Consider the following 23143-nt stretch of genomic DNA (forward strand, 5'->3'; position numbering starts at 1 on the left):
GGGACATCATTTCAAAGTTTGCAGATGACACAAAGTTTGACAATGTAGTAAACCGTGCAGAAGATAGTAGCAGACTTTAGGAGGACATGGACTGCTGAAATGGGCAGACAAATGGCAGATTAAATTTAATACAGAGAAGTGTGAAGTGATGGATTTTGAAGGGAGAGGCAATATAAACAAAATTGTACAATTTTAAAGGGGGTGCAGGAACGGAGACACTTGGTGCAGGAACAGAGACACTTGGTGCAGGAACAGAGACACTTGGTTCAGGTACACAATTCTTTGAAGGTGGCAGGGCAAGTTGAGAAGGCTGTTAAAAAGGCATATGGGATCCTAGGCTTTATAAATAGAGGCATATAGTACAAAAGCAAGGAAGTTATGATGAACCTTTATGAATCAGACCTCAATACAGAGTATTGTGTTCATTTCTGGGCACCACATTTTAGCAAGGATGTCAAGGCCTTTGAGAGGTTGCAGAGGAGATGTACCAAGGATGAGGGACTTCGGTTATGTGGAGTGACTGGAGAAGCTGCGATTGTTCTCCTTGGAGCAGAGAATTTTAAGGAGATATTTAATAGAAGAGATCAAAATTATGAGGGTATTGATAGAGTAAATAGGGAGAAACTGTTTCTATTGGCAGGAGGATTAGTAACCAGAGGGGACAGATTTAACATAATTAGCTTAAAAAAAAAGCCAGGGGGAGATGAGAATTAGAATTAATTTTGTTTTTTGATATTTAAATTCCCTTTTCTAGTGCTGCTGGAGGAGAAGTCTTTAATCTTTGTGTAGCTGACAGAGATGAAGCTCTCACAGAAAAGGATGTGATCAGACTTCTTCGACAGACTCTTGAAGGAGTACTTTTCCTACACCAAAACAATATTGTACATCTGGATTTAAAGGTAAGCTTTAGTGTTTTTTGGTGCAAGATCTTATTCTGAGAAAGTTGCTTCACGAATGAGGCATTGACAAACCAGTTTGAAAGTGAAAGCTTATTAAAAATTAGTTTTAAATTTTGAGGCTTTTGAAGACGTTGGAAATTTTTGTTTACTGTATTTCAATCAAAAGCAGTATATTACTAAACTGGTGTTAAAATGTCTCAATTTTGTATCCTACCTGGAATTTGTGTCCATTCTTAGCATATTTTAATGGATCCAATTTATGCCACAGTAAGGTTATGCAAGTTTGTGGCCCTTTTTTTAATTTATTGTGGCTAGAGCTAATTTATAGCTAAGAATAGATATTCCTACTCAAATAGGTAAAACTCTAAATCTTTTTTGGCCATTTTGAGAACTGACAAAGCTTGTCTAAGTGAGCAGTGTTGGAAATTGAATTAATGATCACATGCTTGGGAATTAAATACTCAACATTACTTGAATTGCTGGACTTCCCCAACATTTCAGGTAGTGATTTTTTTTTAAATTGAGATACATGGTTAAAGAGCAGGACTTCACCAAGATTGACGAGTTGAACGGAAGATCAATTAAATGCAGGAGTGAGTAAGTGATGCCAGGCTTGAGTTCTAAAATCTTGTAGTTTGCAAGAAAGAGCTGAAGACAGAGTTCCACAGTTTTAGGTCCTGGAAAAGAATGATTTAGGGTAGAGTTTGCAATCTGGGCGCAAATTATGCTAGTTTTCTGAATTTAATTTTTTGCTCAAGTTTCCGATCAAACTCATTTGCATATCGCCGAACGTAAAATCTTCCATGAACCAGCAGAATCGGGCAGTTTTAGAACAGTTGTTTTTTTCCCTTCCATTAAAAAAAATTCCGTGATACAGCACAGAAGGAGGCCCATCAAGTCTACACCTGTGAGTAACCTGATTTAAAATAACTGAAAATGACTTTAAAAAAAAAAACTATACAGAGCCAGTTACTAGTTTCATTGGTGTACAATAGTCAGTTTCTTAGTAAATTAAATTAGTTTTTAATATTTAAAAGCTTTTAGAAGGTGCCTATTAGTGTCCTTGCGCCTAAAAAAAAAAAGCTTAATTTTAAAAGCCTTCTCGAAGACCTAGAAACGGACACAATTAGCGGAAACTTGCCATGGTGATTAATTCAATCTGGGGTCAAAGTGGCTTCCAGCGCGATGTTTTTTAAACCAGCACAAAAGATCGCGGAAACTCGATTTGCGCTGGACATAATTTGCACTTGAAATTCCTCGATCTTTTCTGCTAGTTTGGCCGATTTCAGGTGAATTGTGTTGGAAAAAAACAGCGTAACCTAGCGGAAACTCCAGGCTGGTATGTTTGAATCTTGAATTCCGTATAGTGAAGATGCAGGGAGATGCTGTTGTGTGTTTCCCTATTGGGAACAAACTGCTTGCGTTGATGCACACGGCACAATGTGGATAGTGTTCATTTGTGTTTCTGGTTTTTCTGTATCTCAGAAATTGCTGCAGGTCAATCAGATGAAGCAGAACATTGCTTATTCCTTCCAATCTGAATACACTTTTATAAAAAAAAAAAAATCTCTAAATCTCCAACTATTTAGCTAAAACCTGATTGAAAAATAAATGCCAAAAAAGCTTGGATGTGAAATCATCATTTAGCATGAAATTCTAAAAATGAAAACCACTGTTCAAGCTTTACGTGTTGGAAGCATTTGCTGTTTAAGTGCAAAACAAAATGGAATGGTACAATTTTTATAGCATTGTATTGCAGTAATCTGCTACAGCCCCACCACTTAAACCATGTTTAAATCGGGCAAATAGCGCTAACCAATTTACATAATCATTATTGTCAATTGCAAAGTTGACTCTTGCAGCGTGTTAAGCGTGCCTGCTATTTTAGGCAGAAAAAGGTGTTCAGTAAGTAATTTACACCTTGTTGAGGTGTACTTTTAAATATTATTACAACACAACCAAGCAGTTCAGGTACAGCTAATCCATCGCCTTTTTTAGAATTTTTATCTGCTACCTCTGCCAAGCTTCATTTAGATTTCACGTTCCTTCTCTGCTGTTCTTATGCAGGCAATCATTGTAAGAGAAGAGAGTTACAGCAAACAAGGAATATAGATTAAATTAGTATGCCTTTCCTATGCTAAGTACCAGTAGCATTATGCACGGGTTCTTTTGAAGGAATTGTTTTAGTCCATTTCGAGGTTTAATTAGTGTCTGAACTTACTGATCACGTTTAGTGGGCAAATCATGCTAGCACTAATGCAACCACTATAAGCAGTGGAGATATGATGAACAAAGATGGTGAAAAGCTAATCTCAGCAATCCAAATGTTTGTTGTGAAAAGTTTTTTTTAACAAGGGGGAACTTTATGACTTATCAGGGCATTTTTCTTGAATCCTCAAGTGGGGAAATTCAAAAGGAGTAAATTGTTTCAACAAGAGGAGCTAATAGCCAGCTAAATTTGCACAGCTCTAAGGACTGCAGTTGTAGCTCTGTATGAGTGACTTTTTTTGCTGTGTGCATCAAATAGTTTGGTTAGGTAGCTTTATTTTCAAATGTTAAATTTTATATTTATAGAAAATATTTTCAGAAGTGACTAAATTTGCAATGTACATTACATTCAGACTTTTAAGAGAGAAGGTGGATTTGAGTACATTTTATAATGGACTGAAACTGAGTAATTTCATGGAGTATTTCATGTACTCCAAGGACCTTGGTACTATGTAGCATACAGCAGGAGCATATTGCCCGCCTGCATTGTTGGCAATGATTGTATTTTGATGGCAGGAAAATGAGGGAACTGTCTATAAATAAACAAAACTTATCAGGATTTGGTTAGCCGCGATTTGAAATCCGTTCCATCTTCATTGGTATCCTGACATACTGTAGGTAATATCAAACAAGAAACAAAATGAGTACTGCCCTCACACCGTCTCCACTTTCAATCTTTTCTACACACTTGTCCTTCATAGAACCCATTGGAAGGAAAAGAGGGTCTGAACATAAAATCAAAAATAGCTTTAGATGTGAGCTATTGGCAACATAGCATCTATTTTAAAATAGTTGCCACGTATTGACACTGAATATTTTCAAGAACAGAACTTTTTTTATGCAAGATATTCCAGCTAAACATAGAAACATAGAAGATAGGAGCAGGAGTAGGCCATTCGGCCCCTCGAGCCGAGATCATGTCTTTACAGTGGCCAGCAACTTCTTTAGCTGTTGATGCCTTCTTAAAAATTTCCTCTAATGTGGCTTCATACCAATAAACTGAGTTAAAGCTCTCGTATGCCCCATTAGAGCTAATTCTGGAAATTAGCTCTAGCTGGGAACGTGCAAAATGCTTGTGCTGCCAAATTGGAGTGCTGGTTTTGCCAAGTACAACTGCTGATGCTCTGCATTCAAGGTAGCAGGCCATTACAGTATTTTCTAATCTTTATGAAATATTCTTTTTTATTCAATAAATAAGGAGGTCACATAATACTTGGAAAATAAGAATCTAAATGGTTTGGAGGACCGAAGTACAAATACTCATATAAAAGTAGTAATGCAGGTTAATAAGGCCAGTAAAAACAAACCAAACACCGCAAGGGTTTATTTCTGGAGGGATAAAATTGAGAAGTTACACTAAACGTGTATCAAACCTTGGTTAGCCCACACTTGGGAGTACTGTGTACAGTTCTGGTCGCATATTATAAAAATGATAGAGGCACTGAAAAGGGTGCAGAGAAGATTTACAAGGATGATGCCAGAACTGCGAAGTTATACCTATCCAGAAAGGATGAAAAGAGAAGGCTGAGGGGTGACCTAATAGAGGTGTTCAAAATTATGAAAGATTTTGAGAGCGTGTTTCCACTTGTGGGGAAGAGCAAAACTAGAGGCCATCAATATAAGATGGTCACCAAGAAATCAAATGGAGAATTCAGAAGAAACTTTGTTACCCGGAGAGTGGTGAGAATGTGGAATTTGCTATTACAGGGTGTAATTAAGGCAATTGGTATAGATTATGGGGAAGCTAGATAAGCATATGAGAGAGAAGGGCTTGAGGGTTATGCTGATAGTTAGATAAGGATGGGAGGAGGCTCATGTGGAGCGTAATCACCAGCATAGACTGGTTGGGTCAAATGGCCTGTTTTTGTGCTGTGTATTCTATGTAATTTTCAATATGTGTTGCATTCAAGATTTTAATAGCTTAAAATTCTTCTGACAATCAGCTAACCTTTTTTATTTGTGGGGAAGTTTTTTTTAAAAACAAAAAGGAACACGACAAAACCACTGATACTTAAAATGCTTTAAGTTTGGTAGATTTAACTTGCTGTGCAATGATCAAAAGTAAAGTAGGTTAAGTCATTTAACTGTTCTCAGTAAGTGAATGCACAGACAAATGCCTAATGACTTCTTGTGTTCCCTTGTTCCTGATAACCACAAAAGATAGCTTAATGTAGTTGAGAGGTTTGGAAAGGATTTACTTCAAATTTTCACTTCTTACGGATTCACATGGGAATCCATAAAAGCAAATGCAACAGTATATGTGGATATATATTAAAAATGTGGCCCTTTTGCTTACATTCTTGTTGCTGATATTTGGCAGATTATACTAAACCTTTAGTGTAGGCGTGGTCAAGATTTATGGTGTATATAATTGGGGTAGGAATTCACTTGGTTTGGGACAGGAAACCATGTCTATGGAAACTCCCTTCTGATAGTTGACTAATTTGCAAGGTATGTTATCAATTTATATTTTTGCCTAATTAATATTGGTACTATTAAATGTATGTACAGTGTACAAACTTTGCACAATAATTGTAAATCCAAATGAGTAACTAGTGAGACATTTTGGAATGACTCATGAAATTTCAAACATGGTTTTTCATTGAGGTGCTGTGGACAAAGTTAGATTTTGTAATAACATAAACTGCTGCTGCATGTGAATCATTTTTTGGTAACTTACTTAAACGTCTTGCTGAGAATCGATTATTGTGCAGAAAATTTTATTGTAGTGTCCGTGTGTAGATAAAGACACTGAAGACAGGAGTTGGTTCATAGGTATTTACTAAGCAAGTCTGGGGGGGGTTTCTAAAGGATACACACAATACACAGGCTTATATAGCCCAAGTGGCAATTACCGGCATTACGCACACCTGGGGCTCTTAAAGGCACATACACCACAATTCCTCCCCTTCTAGCTAACTAGTACATCATATTTTAAGTAATTATTAATTACATGTTATATGCAAAATAATATACATTGCTGTATTAATTAATTATAAGTTAGTCTCTCAGGAGGCTTCCTGACTCGGTCCGGATAACGCCTCGGGGGTGTAGTAGTTTCTGGTGGTGTAGTAGGTTCTTCTGGCAAGGCTGATTCGGCTTGAAGGCCAGTGTCGGGTTCATCGGGCTCCAGTATCACCGGATCGGAGGTAGATATGGGTATCTCTACTTCATCGTTAGAGGTATAGAGTGGTGGTGTAGGTTGTCCCTTTTCGGATGACTTGATGATTTGGTCAGCATGGCGCCTTATTATGCTGTCCACGGTATACATCAGTGGTCCTAATCGTGTGCAGGTAGTTCCAGGCTGCCATTTCTCGGTACGGTAGTCCCGGGCCAAAACCGGTTGGCCTATCTGGAAGGCCCTAGTTGGCCTTTCATTCATGCCCTGAAACTGCCGGTTCTCCACGTCCCTTCGGATGTTGGACTTGACCAAATCCAGCCGGCATCTTAGGTTTCTATTGTAGAACATCATGGCGGGAGTTTGGTTAGTAACCATATGCGTTGCATTCCTATATGCAAATAAGAAGTTATCCACCTTGTGCTGAAGTTTTATGTCTTCATTACCCATGGCCTTGATGGCCTTCTTGAAGGTCTGGACAAACCTTTCAGCCAATCCATTGGTGGCGGGATGGTATGGGGCGGACGTGTAGTGCTTTACCCCATTGTTCTTTAAGAACTTTCTGAATTCTTCGGACACAAAAATTGCGGTCCATTATCAGAACATATCTGCTCCGGCAGCCCATTCCTGGCAAATATGGTCCTTAATACTGTGATGGTTTTTTCCGTGGTGGTGGAGGACATCTTTATTACCTCCGGCCACTTGGAGTGTGCATCAACTGCGATTAAGAACATTGAGTCCATAAATGGACCAGCAAAGTCGATGTGCACCCTTTGCCAGGGAGATGAGGGCCACTCCCATGGATGTAGAGGGGCCTGTGGCGGAGCATTTTGGACCTTCTGGCATCCTAGGCAGCTCTTGGTCATGTCTTCGATGTCTCCATCGATACCTGGCCACCATACAAACGCCCTAGCTAGGTTCTTCATTTTCACTCCACCCAGATGCCCCTCGTGAAGCTCCTTTAGCACTTTATCCTGGAGTTTGGGTGGAATCACCACTCTGGATCCACACATCAAGGTTCCTCGGCACACTGACAGCTGTTCTCTTCTTTGCGAGAATGCTGGCAACAGTGGTTCGCCATGTGCTGGCCATCCCTTCACTGTTAAATCGTAGACCCGTGAGAGAGTAGGGTCATTTCTTGTCTCCCTTTCAATGGCAGAATTTGTCACCGGTAGACATTCCACTATGGTAGAGTGGAATATCTCTACTGGGTCTACTGTAGGTGCCTCTTCTATCATTGGCAACGGTAGGCGTGATAAACCGTCAGCATTCCCATGCTGTTTTGACCCTTTGTATTCAATGTTGTATTGGTGTGCCCCTAGAAAAAGGGACCACCTCTGTAGTCTTTGTGCCGTCATAATGGGGACACCTTTTTTAGGGTTGAATATGGAGATGAGGGGTTGATGGTCAGTCAGCAAGGTAAATTTTTGCCCGTGTAGGTAATGGTTGAATTTCTTCACTCCCCAGACCAGGCTGAGTGCTTCCCTGTCTATCTGGGCATAGTTACGCTCAGCTGAGTTCAATGAGCGTGACGCAAAAGCTATCGGCTGTTCCGAGCCATCAGGGAATCTATGGGACAATACCGCTCCTATGCCGTAAGGGGATGCATCGCACGCCAGTCTGATTGGTAGTGATGGGTTGTAATGAGCCAAAATTTTCTCGGATGTGATTAAGTCTTTACATTTATGGAAGGCACGTTTACAGTCTTCGTTCCATTTCCAAATCACTCCTGTCTGTAGAAGATCATTAAGAGGGTGTAGAATAGTTGATAAGTTCGGTAAAAATTTATGATAGTAATTTATTAATCCCAGGAATGACCTTAATTGTGAAACATTTTCAGGTGCTGGGGCTTTTATAACTGCTTCAATTTTTTCAGGTGACTTATGCAACCCTTCCTTATTAATTATGTGGCCACAATGATATCTGATTTTGGAAAAATTCGCACTTGGGGCGATTTGCTCGTAGGCCTCGTTCTTTCAGCCTAGTGAGCACCTGCTCCAAATTGGCAAGGTGCTCGTTGTCATTTTCTCCTGTTATAAGGATGTCGTCTAGGTAGCATTGAGTCCCCGGAATCCCTTGCAGGACTTGCTCCATAGCTCTTTGCCAGATAGCTGGAGCTGATGCTATTCCAAAAACCAGTCGATTGTACTGGTACAGGCCTTTGTGTGTGTTTATTGTGAGATACTTTTTAGAGGTCTCCTCAACCTCCATCTGTAGATATGCCTGCGCCAAGTCAATTTTTGTGAAACGTTTCCCTCCGGATAGTGAGGCGAAAATATCTTCTATCCTCGGAAGAGGATACTGTACCGTGTGAAGGACCGGGTTTACAGTCACCTTAAAGTCTCCACAGATGCGAATTTTTTTCTGTTCCTCAGAGTTATTTTTCAATTTTTTTCATGACTGGAACGATGGGTGTTGCCCATTCGCTCCAATCTATTTTGGATAATACGCCTGCCTTTTCCAAATTCTTCAGCTCTGCCTCGACTGCCGGACGTATTGCGTATGGCACCGGTCTTGCCTTAAAAATTTTTGGAATTGCTGTATCTTCCACTTTTATTGAGGCGGTGATGCCTTTCAAGGTTCCTAGTTTCTCTTGAAACACTTCTTTGGCGTTGGCCAAGATGTCTTTTAATCGTTCAGGTATGATGTCATCATTGTTTTTTTCCTTACTGGTCACCGTCAGTGCCTGAATGGAGTGCCAGTCTAAACGTATCTTCCTTATCCATTCACGTCCCAACAACGGTGGACCACCATCTTGTAGAATGTATAAATACAACTTTTGTATTTCTTTGCCGTTGTATACCACAGGCACCCTTATTTTTCCTTTGGGGTAGACTTTCTGCCCCGTATATGTTTTTAAGATAATGGATGTGTCTTTTAGAGGTATATGCGAAAATAGCCTCTCGTAATCTCGTCGATTTATTACGGTTAGAGCTGATCCTGTATCTAGCTCCATTTTAACTGGGGACCCTGCTATTGTGAGGGTAACCCAAATGGTTTGGTAATCCTCTTTGGCAAGTACATTATGTAATTTGAGACAGCTTAGTCTCTTGTTTCTGGAGTCGCTATCGCTATTCTGGTCTTCGGAGCTATTGTCCGTCATCATTTGTACCTTCCTGTACTTTTCTTTATTGATTTTTTGTTTTCTGTCAGTGGATTTATTTTGTCCAGATTGGCATACCCGTGCAATGTGTCCAATCTTACCACATTGCCTGCATGCTTTGCCCTTGAACCAGCAGTCCCTCTGGTTATGGGTGGATCTGCCGCAGCGATAACATCTTCCGAACTCCTGTGTCATTTTATGGGTGCCGAAGTCCTGTGTCTCTTGTTGTATCTCTGCAGCTCCTTTTGCTGCTGCTTCGTATGATACAGCCATACTGAAAGCTTTGTCCAATGTTAAATCTTTTTCAGAAAGCAGTCTTTTTTGTGTTCCTTCACTTAAGAGACCGCAAACAAATTTGTCTCGAAGATAATCCGATAGTCCTGCTCCGAATTGGCAGTACTTTGATAGCTTTCTTAATTCGGTTAGGTAATCAGCGTTACTTTCATTCTTGTGTTGATTTCTCTTGAAGAACTTGAATCGTTCCGCTATCAGCAGCGGTGTTGGGTTTAAATGCTCCTGCAGGGTATCAACAATTTCTTTAAAAGTCTTGTCCTTTGGTTTGGCTGGAGTGATTAAATTTCGTAACAGCCCGTATGTCTTCGCGCCCATTAAGTTCAGAAGTACTGAAGCTTTTTTTTCATCTGTTCCATTTGCAGTGCAATAAACCTCTATTCTTTCCACGTATGTGGTCCAATCTTCTATTTCGCCATCAAAAGCCTCAATATTACCAGATTTAGGCATTTCAGAAAAGATATGGCGCTTCCCGCCGCTGCTACCGATAACAACGCTGTTTTACTGTGGTTTCCGTTTATTCACTGTTGGAGACTCGTTCCCGACGGAGGTCTAAACGCTGACCTGCTTGCCGCGCCGGCCGTCTCTCGAGTGCACCCTCCCAGTCCGTTATTGCTTGCCTCTGATTTCGCTGCCTGTCTCCGCTGTAGAGCCCGCCGCTGGAGCTCTAGCCTGACGCCCAGGAAGGATTAGCGCAGTACCTGTCACCAGCTTGGCCAGCTGGTGAAACCACAGTTTCTCTTACTTCCTTGAGTCTTCTGGACGCTGGAGGAATCGATGTCCTTGAGGTGCTGCCGAATTGCAGGTAAGTCCGTTTCCACTTCGTCGCCACTGTAGTGTCCGTGTGTAGATAAAGACACTGAAGACAGGAGTTGGTTCATAGGTATTTACTAAGCAAGTCTGGGGGGGGTTTCTAAAGGATATACACAATACACAGGCTTATATAGCCCAAGTGGCAATTACCGGCATTACGCACACCTGGGGCTCTTAAAGGCACATACACCATAATTGCTCTTAAAGGCACATACACCACATTTATAACCTGCTTGGATTGTTTGAGGTTTTGTAGCAAGTCAATTATACAAGTTTTTTTTGGCCGCTGTTCTTTTATGATGTAGTATAAATGATAAAGTTCATATTGCTTTGCATGTTTTACATGTAATTTAAGAAAACTTGCCAGTGTTAGTTAATTTAATGTATTTACAGTCAACAGCCAGCCTATAGATCTAATGGGTGTGCAAGAGATAATAGCCCATGTAAACCTACTTGCTAGTTGTTGTATATTTTTCCTCCTCTTGTGTGAGGTAACAATTGGCCTCTAATTAACCTTCATGGAAGTGTTGAAATCCAGAATACTTATGATTGGAAATTGTGGCAGTTTATATCTTGGCTTTTCTAAAAAAAAAAGTTAAAAATGGTTTGGAGCAGGAGGAGAAAAGAGGTTGGTATTTATCTAAATCATTCTTCAAGTGGCCAGAACTTAGACCTTGATATTCTAGAGGTTAGTACCCATTACAATGCCTTGGTAATTTTAAGTTCTAGAATAGATTTATGCATGTGCCCCATTTTCAAAACCTTTTTTTGAATTACTAAGTTTAGCACAAGTGATATTTTTCAAACCGTGCTGCTGGAACATCAGGCTCCATTTTCTGAAGACTAGTCTAAAATACTGCATTGGGGAGAGGGGAAGAAATGACAAGACCGAGCTACAAAAACTTGCATGGAATTAGTGCTCTGTGCAAGTTTGCAGTATTCTTAAGATCCTCCTTTTTGAAATGGACAGCAATATGACAGTTGAGGAGAATAACACTACTGATTCTTATTTCACTACTGTTGTGTTTTTCTTGGGCATAGGTTTTTTTATTTTGCCATTTAATGTTTCTCTTTTGGACTTAACAAGCCTGTACAGCTCCTGCAGCTGAGGATAGGCAGGTGACTTCCCAAGCCTTGGGCTATGTAGCTCATGAACGAGTTATTGAAAGGCTTATGAGTGTGGCCTAGTGATGGCATGGCCTTTCATGGCAGTGTTACTCGGCTCATTTAAATATTGCTATAGGACATTTCAGTCTAAAAGATTCCACAAATATATGCTGAAAATACCAAATTTGTAGAGTGTGACTAAATCTCTTTTTATAAATTGGACTTTTGGGATGATGATGATGATGTTGGGCACTGATCCATAATAAATTAATCTTCGCTAACATTTTATATGTTTGCTAACTTTTTTGCTTTATTTTTGTGGTTTTCTTTTTAGCCTCAGAATATCTTATTAACCAACTCATCACCATTGGGTGATATAAAGATAGTTGATTTTGGCTTGTCCAGGAGAGTTGGCAACGTTGGTGAATTAAGAGAAATCACAGGAACACCAGAGTACATTGGTAAGATTGAGAATTTATTTTTTTAAAGGACATTATGGAATTTAGGTGTGCTTTTTAAAATTTTACCGATTTCTGTGCTTCCAGTGGAGAACCACACTTCAAGGGAGTGCAAGTGGCCAATTTGGTGCTGCAGCACTGTAGCCCGATCTCCAATCTGCACTCCCTTCGAGCATGGCTCCCCACTGGATGTGTGGGAATCGGTGAATTTACCCTAAGATGCAAATTAAATGAAATATTTGTGTCTCTTCCACAAATCTTGAATTTTTGCTTGATGCAAGTTGTAATTTGCTTAATGGAATAGATAGACTTCTGAAATTGTTAAGCCTACAGTTTGAAATGCATTCTGCAAATGCCACAAGTTAATATTCAAGGAAACTGAAAAATGGATAACCTTTTTAATAAACTAATATACCAAACTGGTTTGTTGAAAAACTTTGTGCGAAATATAAATGAGCTTTAGTATATACCAAACAGTTGGACCGTTTTTATTTTTCAAATATGTTGGTTAAGTTTGTCTTTTTTTGCTGGTTTTCACCATCCAATCTTTTTTTTTATCTCCCTCCCTTCATCTGGAGTAGAGAAGGCTAAGATGATACTTAATAGATGTTTTTAAAATTAGGAAGTATTTTGGTAGTGAATAGGGAAAAATACTACTTCCTCTCGCTTGAGAGTCAGTGGCAAGGCATCGTCAAGTTAAAATCCTCACCGCTGTGAGGAAAGAGATTGGGGGAAAAAATTTCCTTTTTTAAATCAGGTTGGAACAACGAATGCTTTTCCAGAAGGAGTAATTGAGGCAGAGATCGTTGCATCTTTTAAGGGAAAAGTGGATAAACATTTGAAGCAGATGGGAGAGAGCAGGACAATGTGCCTAATTTTGGATTGTTGCAGCAACAAGCTAGCATGGACATCGTGTGCTGAATAGCCACCTTTACTACACTTTTTTTCTGAAAGTGGTGACTCCTTGCTGGGACCCAAGAATTCTCTTGTTTTGCTTCAGTGATTATTCACGTGAGTTTTGGTGGTTTATGTCAGCAGACTTGTTGACTGCAGGAGTATCGAGCCTCTTTTTTTTTTCTTCTCTCCCGAAACTCTCTGCCTCTCCTCCCTTTAAGACCCTCCTTAAAACCCACCTGTTTGATCAACCTTTGGCCACCCTTCCTAATATCTCTCCTTTATTTAAAAAGCTTAACATCAGAAGTGCTTTGGGTGTTTTTCTGTGTTAAAGGCAAGTTGTTTTCCTTACCTGACATCCGCAAGTGTATTTTCCAGAGGGTAGGTGGTTGGCAATCGGGTGTGGTTTCCTTTTTGCTTTGTTTTCCTCCTTCAACCAGTGCCACCAAAAACAGATTAATTGGTTATTCATCTCATTACTGTTTATGTAGTCTTGCTGTGCACAAAATGGCTTATTGTTGCCTGCATAACTGTGACTGCTTCCAAAGTATTTAATTGTACATGAAGTTTTTTGTTTCTCTCTCTCCCCTAGTGCCTTGACTAACATTTTTCTCTCGACCATTGCCACCTAAACATGCCTGTTTGTCTGGCATTGCTGGTTCACAGTGGCTGCTGCTAAGAACAGTCACTGCATTTCAAAAATAATTATTTGTGTGAGGTGCTTTGAGACATGTTATGTTAAGCTGCTAAATAAATACAAATATTATTTTAATGGGGAGAATATTATAACAGACTTGAGTTAGCAGGATAGGTTGTTTTCCCAAAGGCCAGACTCCTTATCACTTTAGGCTTTATATTGTGAATGGGCAGTGCTCAACTGATGATTATATGACTTGTTCATATTAATATTTCAACTTAATGTATTTTTCTTTCTCTTGCAGCCCCTGAAATCTTGAACTATGAACCAATCTCCACAGAAACAGACATGTGGTATGTTAATAGTTGTGTAATAATAGTAGCGTGTCCCTTGTACCTGAGGATGATGGTGCCAGCAATGAAGTGAGCAAAATTTCATGGTAGATGGGTGCATTGATGATTATGAAGGCCAATATATGGCAGGCATTGTATGCCAAAAGCCCCTCATAACCACACTCGTGGGCGGGTTCTCCTGTTGATTCCTCTGACATTGCTGATCCTTCCGTCTCTTGCATCTTACCTCCATACTGGCATGGCATTGTAGCTCAAAAACCTTTTGCTCCTCAGTTCAGTATGCAATACTGTCTGTTAATGGCCACGTTTTCTCAAGTTAATGACTATGTTGCACTGCTTCAAGTGAATTTTCAGTGTGTATTTGTAGTGCCTTTGTTGTCTGCCCTGCTTTCTTCTGCCATCCAACAGTTCACCATAAGCAACTGCTTTGGTAATGGTACAGCATCCATCCTAACAAAATGTCCACCCCAATGGAGCTAAGCATTGATGATCATTACCTCAATGCTGATACTGTCAGCACATTCCAGTTTTTGTTGTTGGTGGTCTTCTGCCACCTAACCAAGTAAGGTGCGAAGATGGCTTTAGTGAAACCTTTCCAGCTGTTGCGCGTGCACTCTATATAGTGTTCATATTTTGCATCCAAACAGGCGATTGGTCAAGACAACCACCTTACAAACCTTCAGTTTAGTGGCAACCTTGATAGCTCACAGATTCCAAACATGCTTGGACAGTCTTACCAAAGGTCACACTTGCTCTCTGTAAACGAGCCATCACTTCCTTATCGATCCTTGCATTATCAGATAATACACTACCAGATAGGTGAATTCTGACTGTATTCAATTCTGTTTTGCCAATAGTGATCGATGGTCTAACGTGGCTTCTCAGGAGCTAGTTGATACTATTAATCTGAAGACTTAAGTAATGTAAGCCTGTAGCTACTAGCAGAAGCTGCAAATTTAGCCATCATCAGCTGATATTCCTCTTCGAAATGCGCCACAAGGGTGCAGTCATTAGCATACAAAAGTTCTTGTATAATTTATTTGGAGACTTCAGTCGATGCTCGCAATCTTGATCGAACAATTTCCTCATTGTGTGGATTTGTATCACAATTCCTAGCTTAAGATCCCTTGCATAGCCACGTAAAAGAGGGCGAATAGAGTAGGACCTGGTACATGTCCTTGCTTCACACTATTTGAAATTGTTAGTTATTAGGACAGAGTATTCTCTTGTCCCCTTGGCATTCTTGTAGTTGTGCACGTGGCATTTCATAGAGATAGCTGTGCCAGCAACTATCCACCATGCTCTGTTAAACAATACCATAGTTGTGTAATGATGCATATAACTGTGATTCCTTGCATTAAAATAGAGCAAAACAATTACAGATTCTGCTTTACAGCTTTGTCTTTCTGCCTTTTGTTATTTACAGGAGTATAGGAGTGTTGGTGTATATGATGCTGACAGGAGAGTCTCCATTTCAGGGTGAAGATAAACAAGAGACTTTCCTTAATATCTCACAAGTTAATGTTGATTACTCAGAAGAAATATTTGAAGGCATCTCTCAAACTGCCGTTGAATTTATTCAGCAGCTTCTAGTAAAAAAACCTGAGTGAGTATACATTTGATAGGAAAATAAAGTCACATACCCACGAAAAAGCATGGGTATGTGACTTTATTCTGCAATAAGTTCAGTGTCTTTTACTCTAACTACACAAATTTGTTGAATTAATCACATGTTTTTGACATCCGTAAAGTTTTGTGGGATTGTCACCAAACTACAGTTGTCATTTTGACTTTTCTCAATTTAAAAATTAGCATTGGTAAAATGAATCGTGAAGGAAAATATGTCATTCAAGTGTTCGACCATGTTAAATGTCTCAATCATGATGGGAAGCATAGTACTGCATTAACTATGTTCCCAGCTCTGCCATGGGAGAGTTGACGTGTTTTCTTGAAAGGGAACGTAACTCATTTTGGGCATCCTTTGCCAATTACAGATTGGCAGGGAACTGAGAACAAATTACCTTTGTGCTCTTAACCAGAGTATTTGTTTTGGGGGGGGGGGGGGGGTCTAGGGATTGAATGACATTTCAGTGCATAGATGCTTTTCTTATGACTACCCAAGTTTTCCAGATTGATAAAGGGAATTTGATGGGCAATTTTGTGAATTTGCAGCAATATGCTGTATCTGGAAGCAGCATCAACATCACTGCAGACAAATCAGCTGTGATATTCTACTGATGCACAATCCTCTGCTGTCCTTGATGTTTTACCATTTTGTTCTCATTACTTCAGTTACCAGTGGCATTTTAAATCGGCACAGTCGGTTTCAACATTGCAACTCAATGAACTGCTTTCCAGTCAGCTGTAATCTTGAAAATAGCTGCTCATTTAAAATGGCTGGGGTAGCAGAAGCAATTGGGCAAAATGGGAAAGTGGGACAACAGCCCATATAAGTGAATGACAAAGTAAATGGTCAATTTGCTTAAACTGGCTCCAGTGTGCTTAAGCTACATTGGAATGTTGCATCCATCAGTTCTACCAATGGTGGCCACTCAAAGCCAATGCGGTTGTGCGTTCAAGTTTTACATCTATTAGGTTTCCCAACTTTAGGACTAGAAATCCGATAAATTGGCACGGAACTGTCTGTGGAACTGTAACCAGTCAAGTTCTTTAACCATCTTTTCAGCTGTCTTTTCTGGGTTTCTTGCTGCTTTACAATCAATCATAAGTGAAGTTGGCAGATAATGAAATAATACAATTAATATCGGTTACTCGCTGGTTGTGGAAGACCATCAACAAATTTAGTTTTCAAATTGTGCAGTTGCTGAAGGCTGACATGCATGAACTGGAGCTTGAAAAACATGCAGAAGGCCATAGGAATCCTGATTGGCAATCTTTTTACATTCTAGACTTGTGGATGGCAGATATGTTTAGGCCCAGGAGCAGATCCATCTGGATGTCCTCCGATCTGCTTAGCATAGTGAATGGGTGCCCTTTAGCAAAAGTAATAATGGGGGGGGGAGGTTTGGTTTGTGAATCTTGACCAAATCAAGTTTTAAATTTGAAGAATAGACTTCAGAGAATAGAATGCAGTCCATTTAAGACCATGGGGATATCATCTGTGGAGTGCAACTGATCAAGGTTGAATAATTTAGATTGTTAATCTGACATCCTAGAGTTTATGGGTGAACCTTGGATATGTCAATTATTCAGGTCCCACAGGATATTAAACAACCCAGGCATCGTGATTTGTAGAGGTTTGTTGAAAGTAATGGGGTTGATGAGGTGAATGGTCTTTTCTTATTTCATACATATGATCTTATCCGTGTCCGAAGGAAAATGTTAATTAGAAATTGAGATGAAAGTACAAATTCCAGAGCATGTAATATGTACTGTAAAAGTAATAAAACTCTGGTACTGATCTTATTCTGGATAGTGATCCTGCATTTCATGCATGACTCCCATTATGTTGTAACGGAATAGAAACTTCCAATCCATGAACTTTGACCATCAATTGACTTTTTTTGGCACAGAAGGGAGGGAGGAAGAATTTGCCAGCAGATTATCAAATATTCAGTTATAATTTGTTCAGTGACCAAAGTATTGAAGGCAAACTTGAAATGTGTTAATGGGTAGCTGATCACATTGTTTACACTGCAGAACCACCTAATTACTGTTGCAACTGCCTCTTCAATGCCACATTAAAGCATTGTTCTTCGGATCTTATGTTGGAGTAGTGCATAACACTTGTGTTTTAATGTAAGATTTGGAGTATAACTAGGAAAAAATATTTAATTTTGTATTTGCTACTTTTTCAGCTCTGAAATTAAAAAAAGAAATAAGCTGATGAAGGAATTAGAATACATAAGCAACAACTTGAATGCAGCAACCTACATTATATTTTATAGTTGGCCAAAGAAAAACAGAAGAGTTCATGCTTTACATTATTTTGGTGTTTATATGAAAAATACTTTCACTGTTCCGAGAAATGGTTTCCATGGGTTTTTTTATCCTCAGTAATTTTCCATTGATGCACTGCAATGAAGGAGGAGCAGGGCTGAAACAAGAAGTCCTGGGAAATTCTGTGAAGAGCTAGGGTTTAGTAGCAGTAGAGCTTCCTGGGGTATGGTGACACTGTGGGGGAGAAGTCCCAGGCTCTGGAAGCACCCAGGGGTTTGACTGGGAAGATGCTTCCCCTGGCTGGGGACTCTAGAACTAGGGGTCACAGTCTCAGAATAAGGGGTTGGCCATTTAGGACTGAGATGAGGAGAATTTTCTTCATTCAAAGGGTTGTGAATCTTTAGAATTCTTTATCCCAGAGGACTGTGGATGCTCAGTTGTTTGGTATATTGAAGACAGGGATCGATAGATTTTTGGATACTAAGGGAGTCGAGGGATAGGGCGGGAAAGTGGAGTTGAGGTGGAAGATCAGCCATGATCTTATTGAATGGCGGAGCATGCTCCAAGGGTCGAATGGCCTACTCCTGTTCCTATTTCTTATGTTCACTGAGACAGTTTCCCAACATTGCGTAGGATGCTATGCCCTGGAACATGAGCAGGGTTGGGGGGTGGGGGCAGGGGTCCTACAAGATGTCCGAACTGGGGCGGGAGTAGTGAGGTATGGTATCACTGGGAAGGGGATAAGGATCTGCCAGTGAAAGGGAGGTGTTGGGCTCTGGGAGCACTTGGGAATGAGCTCCTGCTGTCTTGGAGCAGCACAGAGAGGTTTGCCAATGCTTGGGAAGGGTGAAGAGAGCTCTGGGTATGAGAGCATTGTGGACAGGTTCCAGGGTCCATCAGCTGTGGGGATGTGTGAACTTGGGATATGATACCACAGGGATGGCATCCTGGGATGAGAGTACTGGAAGAGAGTCCTGGGAGCATTGCTGAGAGGTACAGGATTCTATCAGTACTGGGAGAGGTGGGTCCCAGGATGTGGCAACACTGATTGGGTTGATGGGATCAGGAGAGCTGGGGAGAGTGCATAGGAGCATTGGATGTGTTAGATGTTGGAGACTCCTAGGGTGCTTGTACTGTAGATTGGGATAGTAATGGGAGGGTATTGGATGGGGAATTCTGGGATGTAGGAAGGGTTATCAGACACCTCCCAACTTAAGGTGGTTTTACAATTCCATTCATAAGCAATTTGCCGTTTCTTCATTCTGCCTACCTCTACATCAATTGGAATTGGAGTGTAGATTGCATTTTGTAGATGCTTGTGCAGCTTTTTCCTATCTACATTAAAGGCCAGAGTGAGTCTGGAAGGATCAAAACCTATGTATTCTACAGCTCACACTCATCAAGTAAGGACATTTCCAAACAGATGAATTCTGTTCTCTATCAGGTTGTAAACTTTGATTCAGTTGAGGGATATTCAAATAGGTCAACTTTGCCTGCTTGAGCTAACCTTCAGAAGATATTGGTTGTGAGCATTTGCCATGCAGTTTCCTAGATTAGTAACCATACCTTTCCTAAGTATTGTCATTTGGCGTTGCTGCCGAAAGTTGATCATGATCCAGTTTGCCAGATCTGTTCTGTCTGTCCTCAACCGAGTGGAGCCTGGGTCATTGTTGGGTTATCTTCCCGTGGTATGTGGAGGATACAAAAAGGAAGATTGATTACCTACCTTCTAAGGAGTCATCCACATTTTTCCCACCAGTCCATCCATTTCGTCCCCGTTAGAGTTGTTCCTTTTCTTTTGGCTGCCCATTTCATACATAGGTACTTGTCCATGAAGATAAATCAATGGTGCTGGCTTAGGGAGATTCATTTGTATGACACAGGAAGGGAAAAATCATATAAAGAAAGAAAGACTTGCATTTATATAGCACCTTTCACGACCACCGGACGTCTCAGTGCTTTACATGGACAGCATCCTATTATCATTGGCTTAAAACTTGTTAAAGGAACATCTTTTGTGCTGTTTTTTGTTGAGTTAGGCTCAGTCCTGCAGTATTTAGCGGATAATTCAATTTGAAGAAGGAAAAATACCCTAATTACTAGATTAGGTATTCTTCTGCATATCAATCTTGACTCAGAGATTTTTGTATTCAGTGTTTAAAGTAATTTTAAAGATTGCATTAACAGGTTGCTGTATGTTATTTTGCTATTGCTCTTTGTTTATATAGTTTACTAAATAAATTAGTGCTGGTTTATTAGACTGCCATGGATTTGGTCTTTAGCTGTTCTAAGTCACTGTGACAGATGCATAATAGTTTGGTTTAATGTGACTGAAAAACTATTTCAATTATTCTAACCTAAGATACATCCATCCTTTCTTCGTACTGAAAAAAGATGGTAAGTTATTTAACAAATTCTAACTTCTTCTTCCTTTTATCTTTTGAAGGGAACGATCAAATGCTGAAGCATGTCTTTTTCATCCTTGGCTGCAAGCAGAAGAGTTGCTGAATGATCCTGTCCCTGAAATGATGCCATGTGTTTCACAGTCAGGAGAGCAGTGCATTAAGCCTTTAGAAGAGAAGAATTCCATCCGATCCCTCACATTTGGGGTATGCAGACATTTGGATAAAGAAAGCATGTCTGAAGAGTCGACCATTGTTCCCAAACGATTCAGATTTGATGATTCGTACCAAAGTTGCCATGAGATTACAGGGGAATTGGTATTCTGAAACTGGAGTATAGTTAGTTACAAGTAAAAGGCACTTTGGGGAAAACCTACCCTTTTTTATGTTGGGCTTGATCACTTTATAAAAGTGATCCAGACGTATGTGACACGTAGGTGTGTAAATGCCTTCTTGGTAAATTTAAGCAGCAGCTCTCAATGGAGCACTGACTTGTTGGCACTTTCAAACTTTTTAAAAAAGTTACATGGAGACAGGCACATCAGCTTTTTTGCACTTATCTCAATAGTGGCTCAGAAATAGGAAATGTTCTTTTTTGAAATGGGCTAGAATTATGGTGTTATATTATGCTTGGGATAATGAGGAGCAAATTGAAAGTGATGTCTTAAATGTCAACTTGATTGATGGCATGTCAAATGATTCAGATAGTACCCAGGTATGAACCTCCTTTTAGGGCAGCTTGCATATACTGGAGAGCTGTAACGGGTCAGTGACTGTAGATCATAATTTTTCTATAATATGAATAGTTATTCAAAATCTTTCACAGTTGCAGCAGCACCATGAAAAGGTTAACTTGTTTGAGTATATTGTGATTATCTGAGAGCCTGATGGTGGTTCAGTGTGTTAGCAGGTTATTCAAAACTTGTTAAAATGGTGTGTTGCAATTGTAGTTGCAGGTTGAAAATTAAGTTCTTCAAAACAATAAAATTCAGTGCAAAATACAATGATTCCCTGCAGTGCAAATTGCTTTGTGTTGCATACTGTTTAAAACCATGCATTCATCGTAGGTCGTTACCTGGCAAAATATCTGATTCGTTCAGTTCTTACTATAAATGTGCATAAACCTCAATAGAAATAAATTCTGAAAAAAACCCACTAAAAGTCCTTAACTGCTTCCATGTAACATTCTGGCTGGGGGTTTTTCTACTTCTGTGCTTGCCTACTCAAGATTTTCTGTCCATTATAGTGAATCGGAGAAAAATGATGGGCTGACCAGCGCCGAGGTGGAAAACCCTGGCCTCCATATCTATTTATTTATATTCTGAATTTTATGCAAACAATTGGTATTCATTGTTCTCCACTATTCCAGAACAAAATCTTGAAATATGTATTGCAAGTGATGATTCTGCACATTAAACTGAAGGAATAGATGTGGTAGTTGAAAATATTTGGAGCAAATATTTTTTTACACATTGATATTTTTTTTCTTTGTACAAGTGACAGTTGCCTTATTTTGGAATCATAAGGCAAAACATTTCACTTTTTGAAGAGGTAATGGACATGTGGTCTGTCACAAATGAGAATATAAGGTATTTGGGAATATATTATTTGCATACATATATGTATGTAGAGAGATTTTAATAGCTTCATAGAGATTAATGTTTTATGCTTTTTAGATACTCAAATCCAAACTTAATATAACCATCCAGGAAGCCTGAATCATAGCTTCAAATATAGAATGGCTGGGCAGAGGAGAACCCTGTTCCTTGGTTTATGGCTACTGTGGAAGCCATGGAACCTCTGTAACCCAATAAAGATGTGTTTTTTTTTGCCTGTGAAAATTTAAAACTGTAGTACCTATTGCAGGTCACATATCTAATTTTGTAAAGTTCACACTAATGTTTTGTAACCTGAAAATTAAATCTGATGTTGAAGTATAGCTTTCCATGCTTGGAAACCTTTCTATTTTATTTTATTATGACATGTTGCAAATTATAATAAATTTAATTTCTCAGGAAGCATTTGTCAGTTTATTTATATTTAAGCTCTCAAGCAAAGATCTTTGCAGTTTGAAATGTTTTTGTAATCAAAGCTTCAGATAGTTTTGCACAGCAATTTCCAGAATGAAGTCCTGCCTGCCTTAGCACAACCATTGTGTATTTCTTGGTAGAAGGAGATGAAAAAGCATTTGAGTGCATTTTAAACCTCTTTTCTGCAAAAGCAGATTTAATGAGAACAGAATTTAGGTTAGGAGATTGAGCCAAGAAATTCCTACAGCTATGTTTCAGCATTGAACAATTATATTTGTTCTTTGTGCTTAAAGGATCAGATGTCAACTTTTGTTAATTCAGAAAATCAGAATCTGAAATTCAAGCTTCAAAGAAACATCATGTCTTACAAATTTGAGAAGTCACCAAGACAGTGGATAAGGGAAGCCCAAAAGACATGGTCTACTTAGACTTCCAAGAAGCTTTTGACAGGGTACTGCATAAAAGGCTTCTCTACAAAATTGAAGCCTCTGTTATTAGTGGTAATATATTGAACTGGATTGTGAACTGGCTGAAAGGCTGTAGGCAGAAAGTAGTTATAGATGGATTCAGATCTGTTTGGAGATCATAGAAACGTCGAAGATAGGAGCAGGAGTAGGTCCTTCGAGCCTGCTCCGCCATTCAAGGAGATCATGGCTGATCATCCAAATTCAGTACCCTGTCCCTGCCTTCTCCCCATATCCCTTGATCCCTTTAGCCTTAAGAAATATATCCAACTCTTTCTTGAATATACTTAATGAACTGGCCTCCACCCCCCTCTGGGGCAGAGAATTCCACAGGTTCACCACTCCCTGGGTGAAGAAATTCCTCCTCATTTCAGTCCTAAATGGCTTACCCCTTATCCGTAGACGA

At 39.6% G+C, this 23143-nt stretch overlaps 1 protein-coding gene across 1 annotated transcript in view; it reads left to right on the forward strand.

Moving 5' to 3' along the window:
• LOC147120220 (serine/threonine-protein kinase 17B-like) overlaps window positions 1-22261 on the forward strand; it is a 32223-nt gene extending 9962 nt beyond the window's left edge. The window contains 6 exon segments of the mRNA XM_085985835.1: window positions 755-899; window positions 11934-12060; window positions 13893-13941; window positions 15368-15547; window positions 20288-20552; window positions 20555-22261. Coding sequence (XP_085841961.1) covers window positions 755-899; window positions 11934-12060; window positions 13893-13941; window positions 15368-15547; window positions 20288-20552; window positions 20555-20587 — 799 coding nt within the window. The 3' untranslated portion in view covers window positions 20588-22261.
• Window positions 22262-23143: the final 882 nt, after the last annotated feature.

The sequence above is a fragment of the Somniosus microcephalus genome, chromosome 4 (genome assembly GCF_052327205.1).
Source record: "Somniosus microcephalus isolate GS21.2 chromosome 4, FLI_Smic_1.0, whole genome shotgun sequence".
In the NCBI taxonomy this organism is placed as follows: domain Eukaryota; kingdom Metazoa; phylum Chordata; class Chondrichthyes; order Squaliformes; family Somniosidae; genus Somniosus; species Somniosus microcephalus.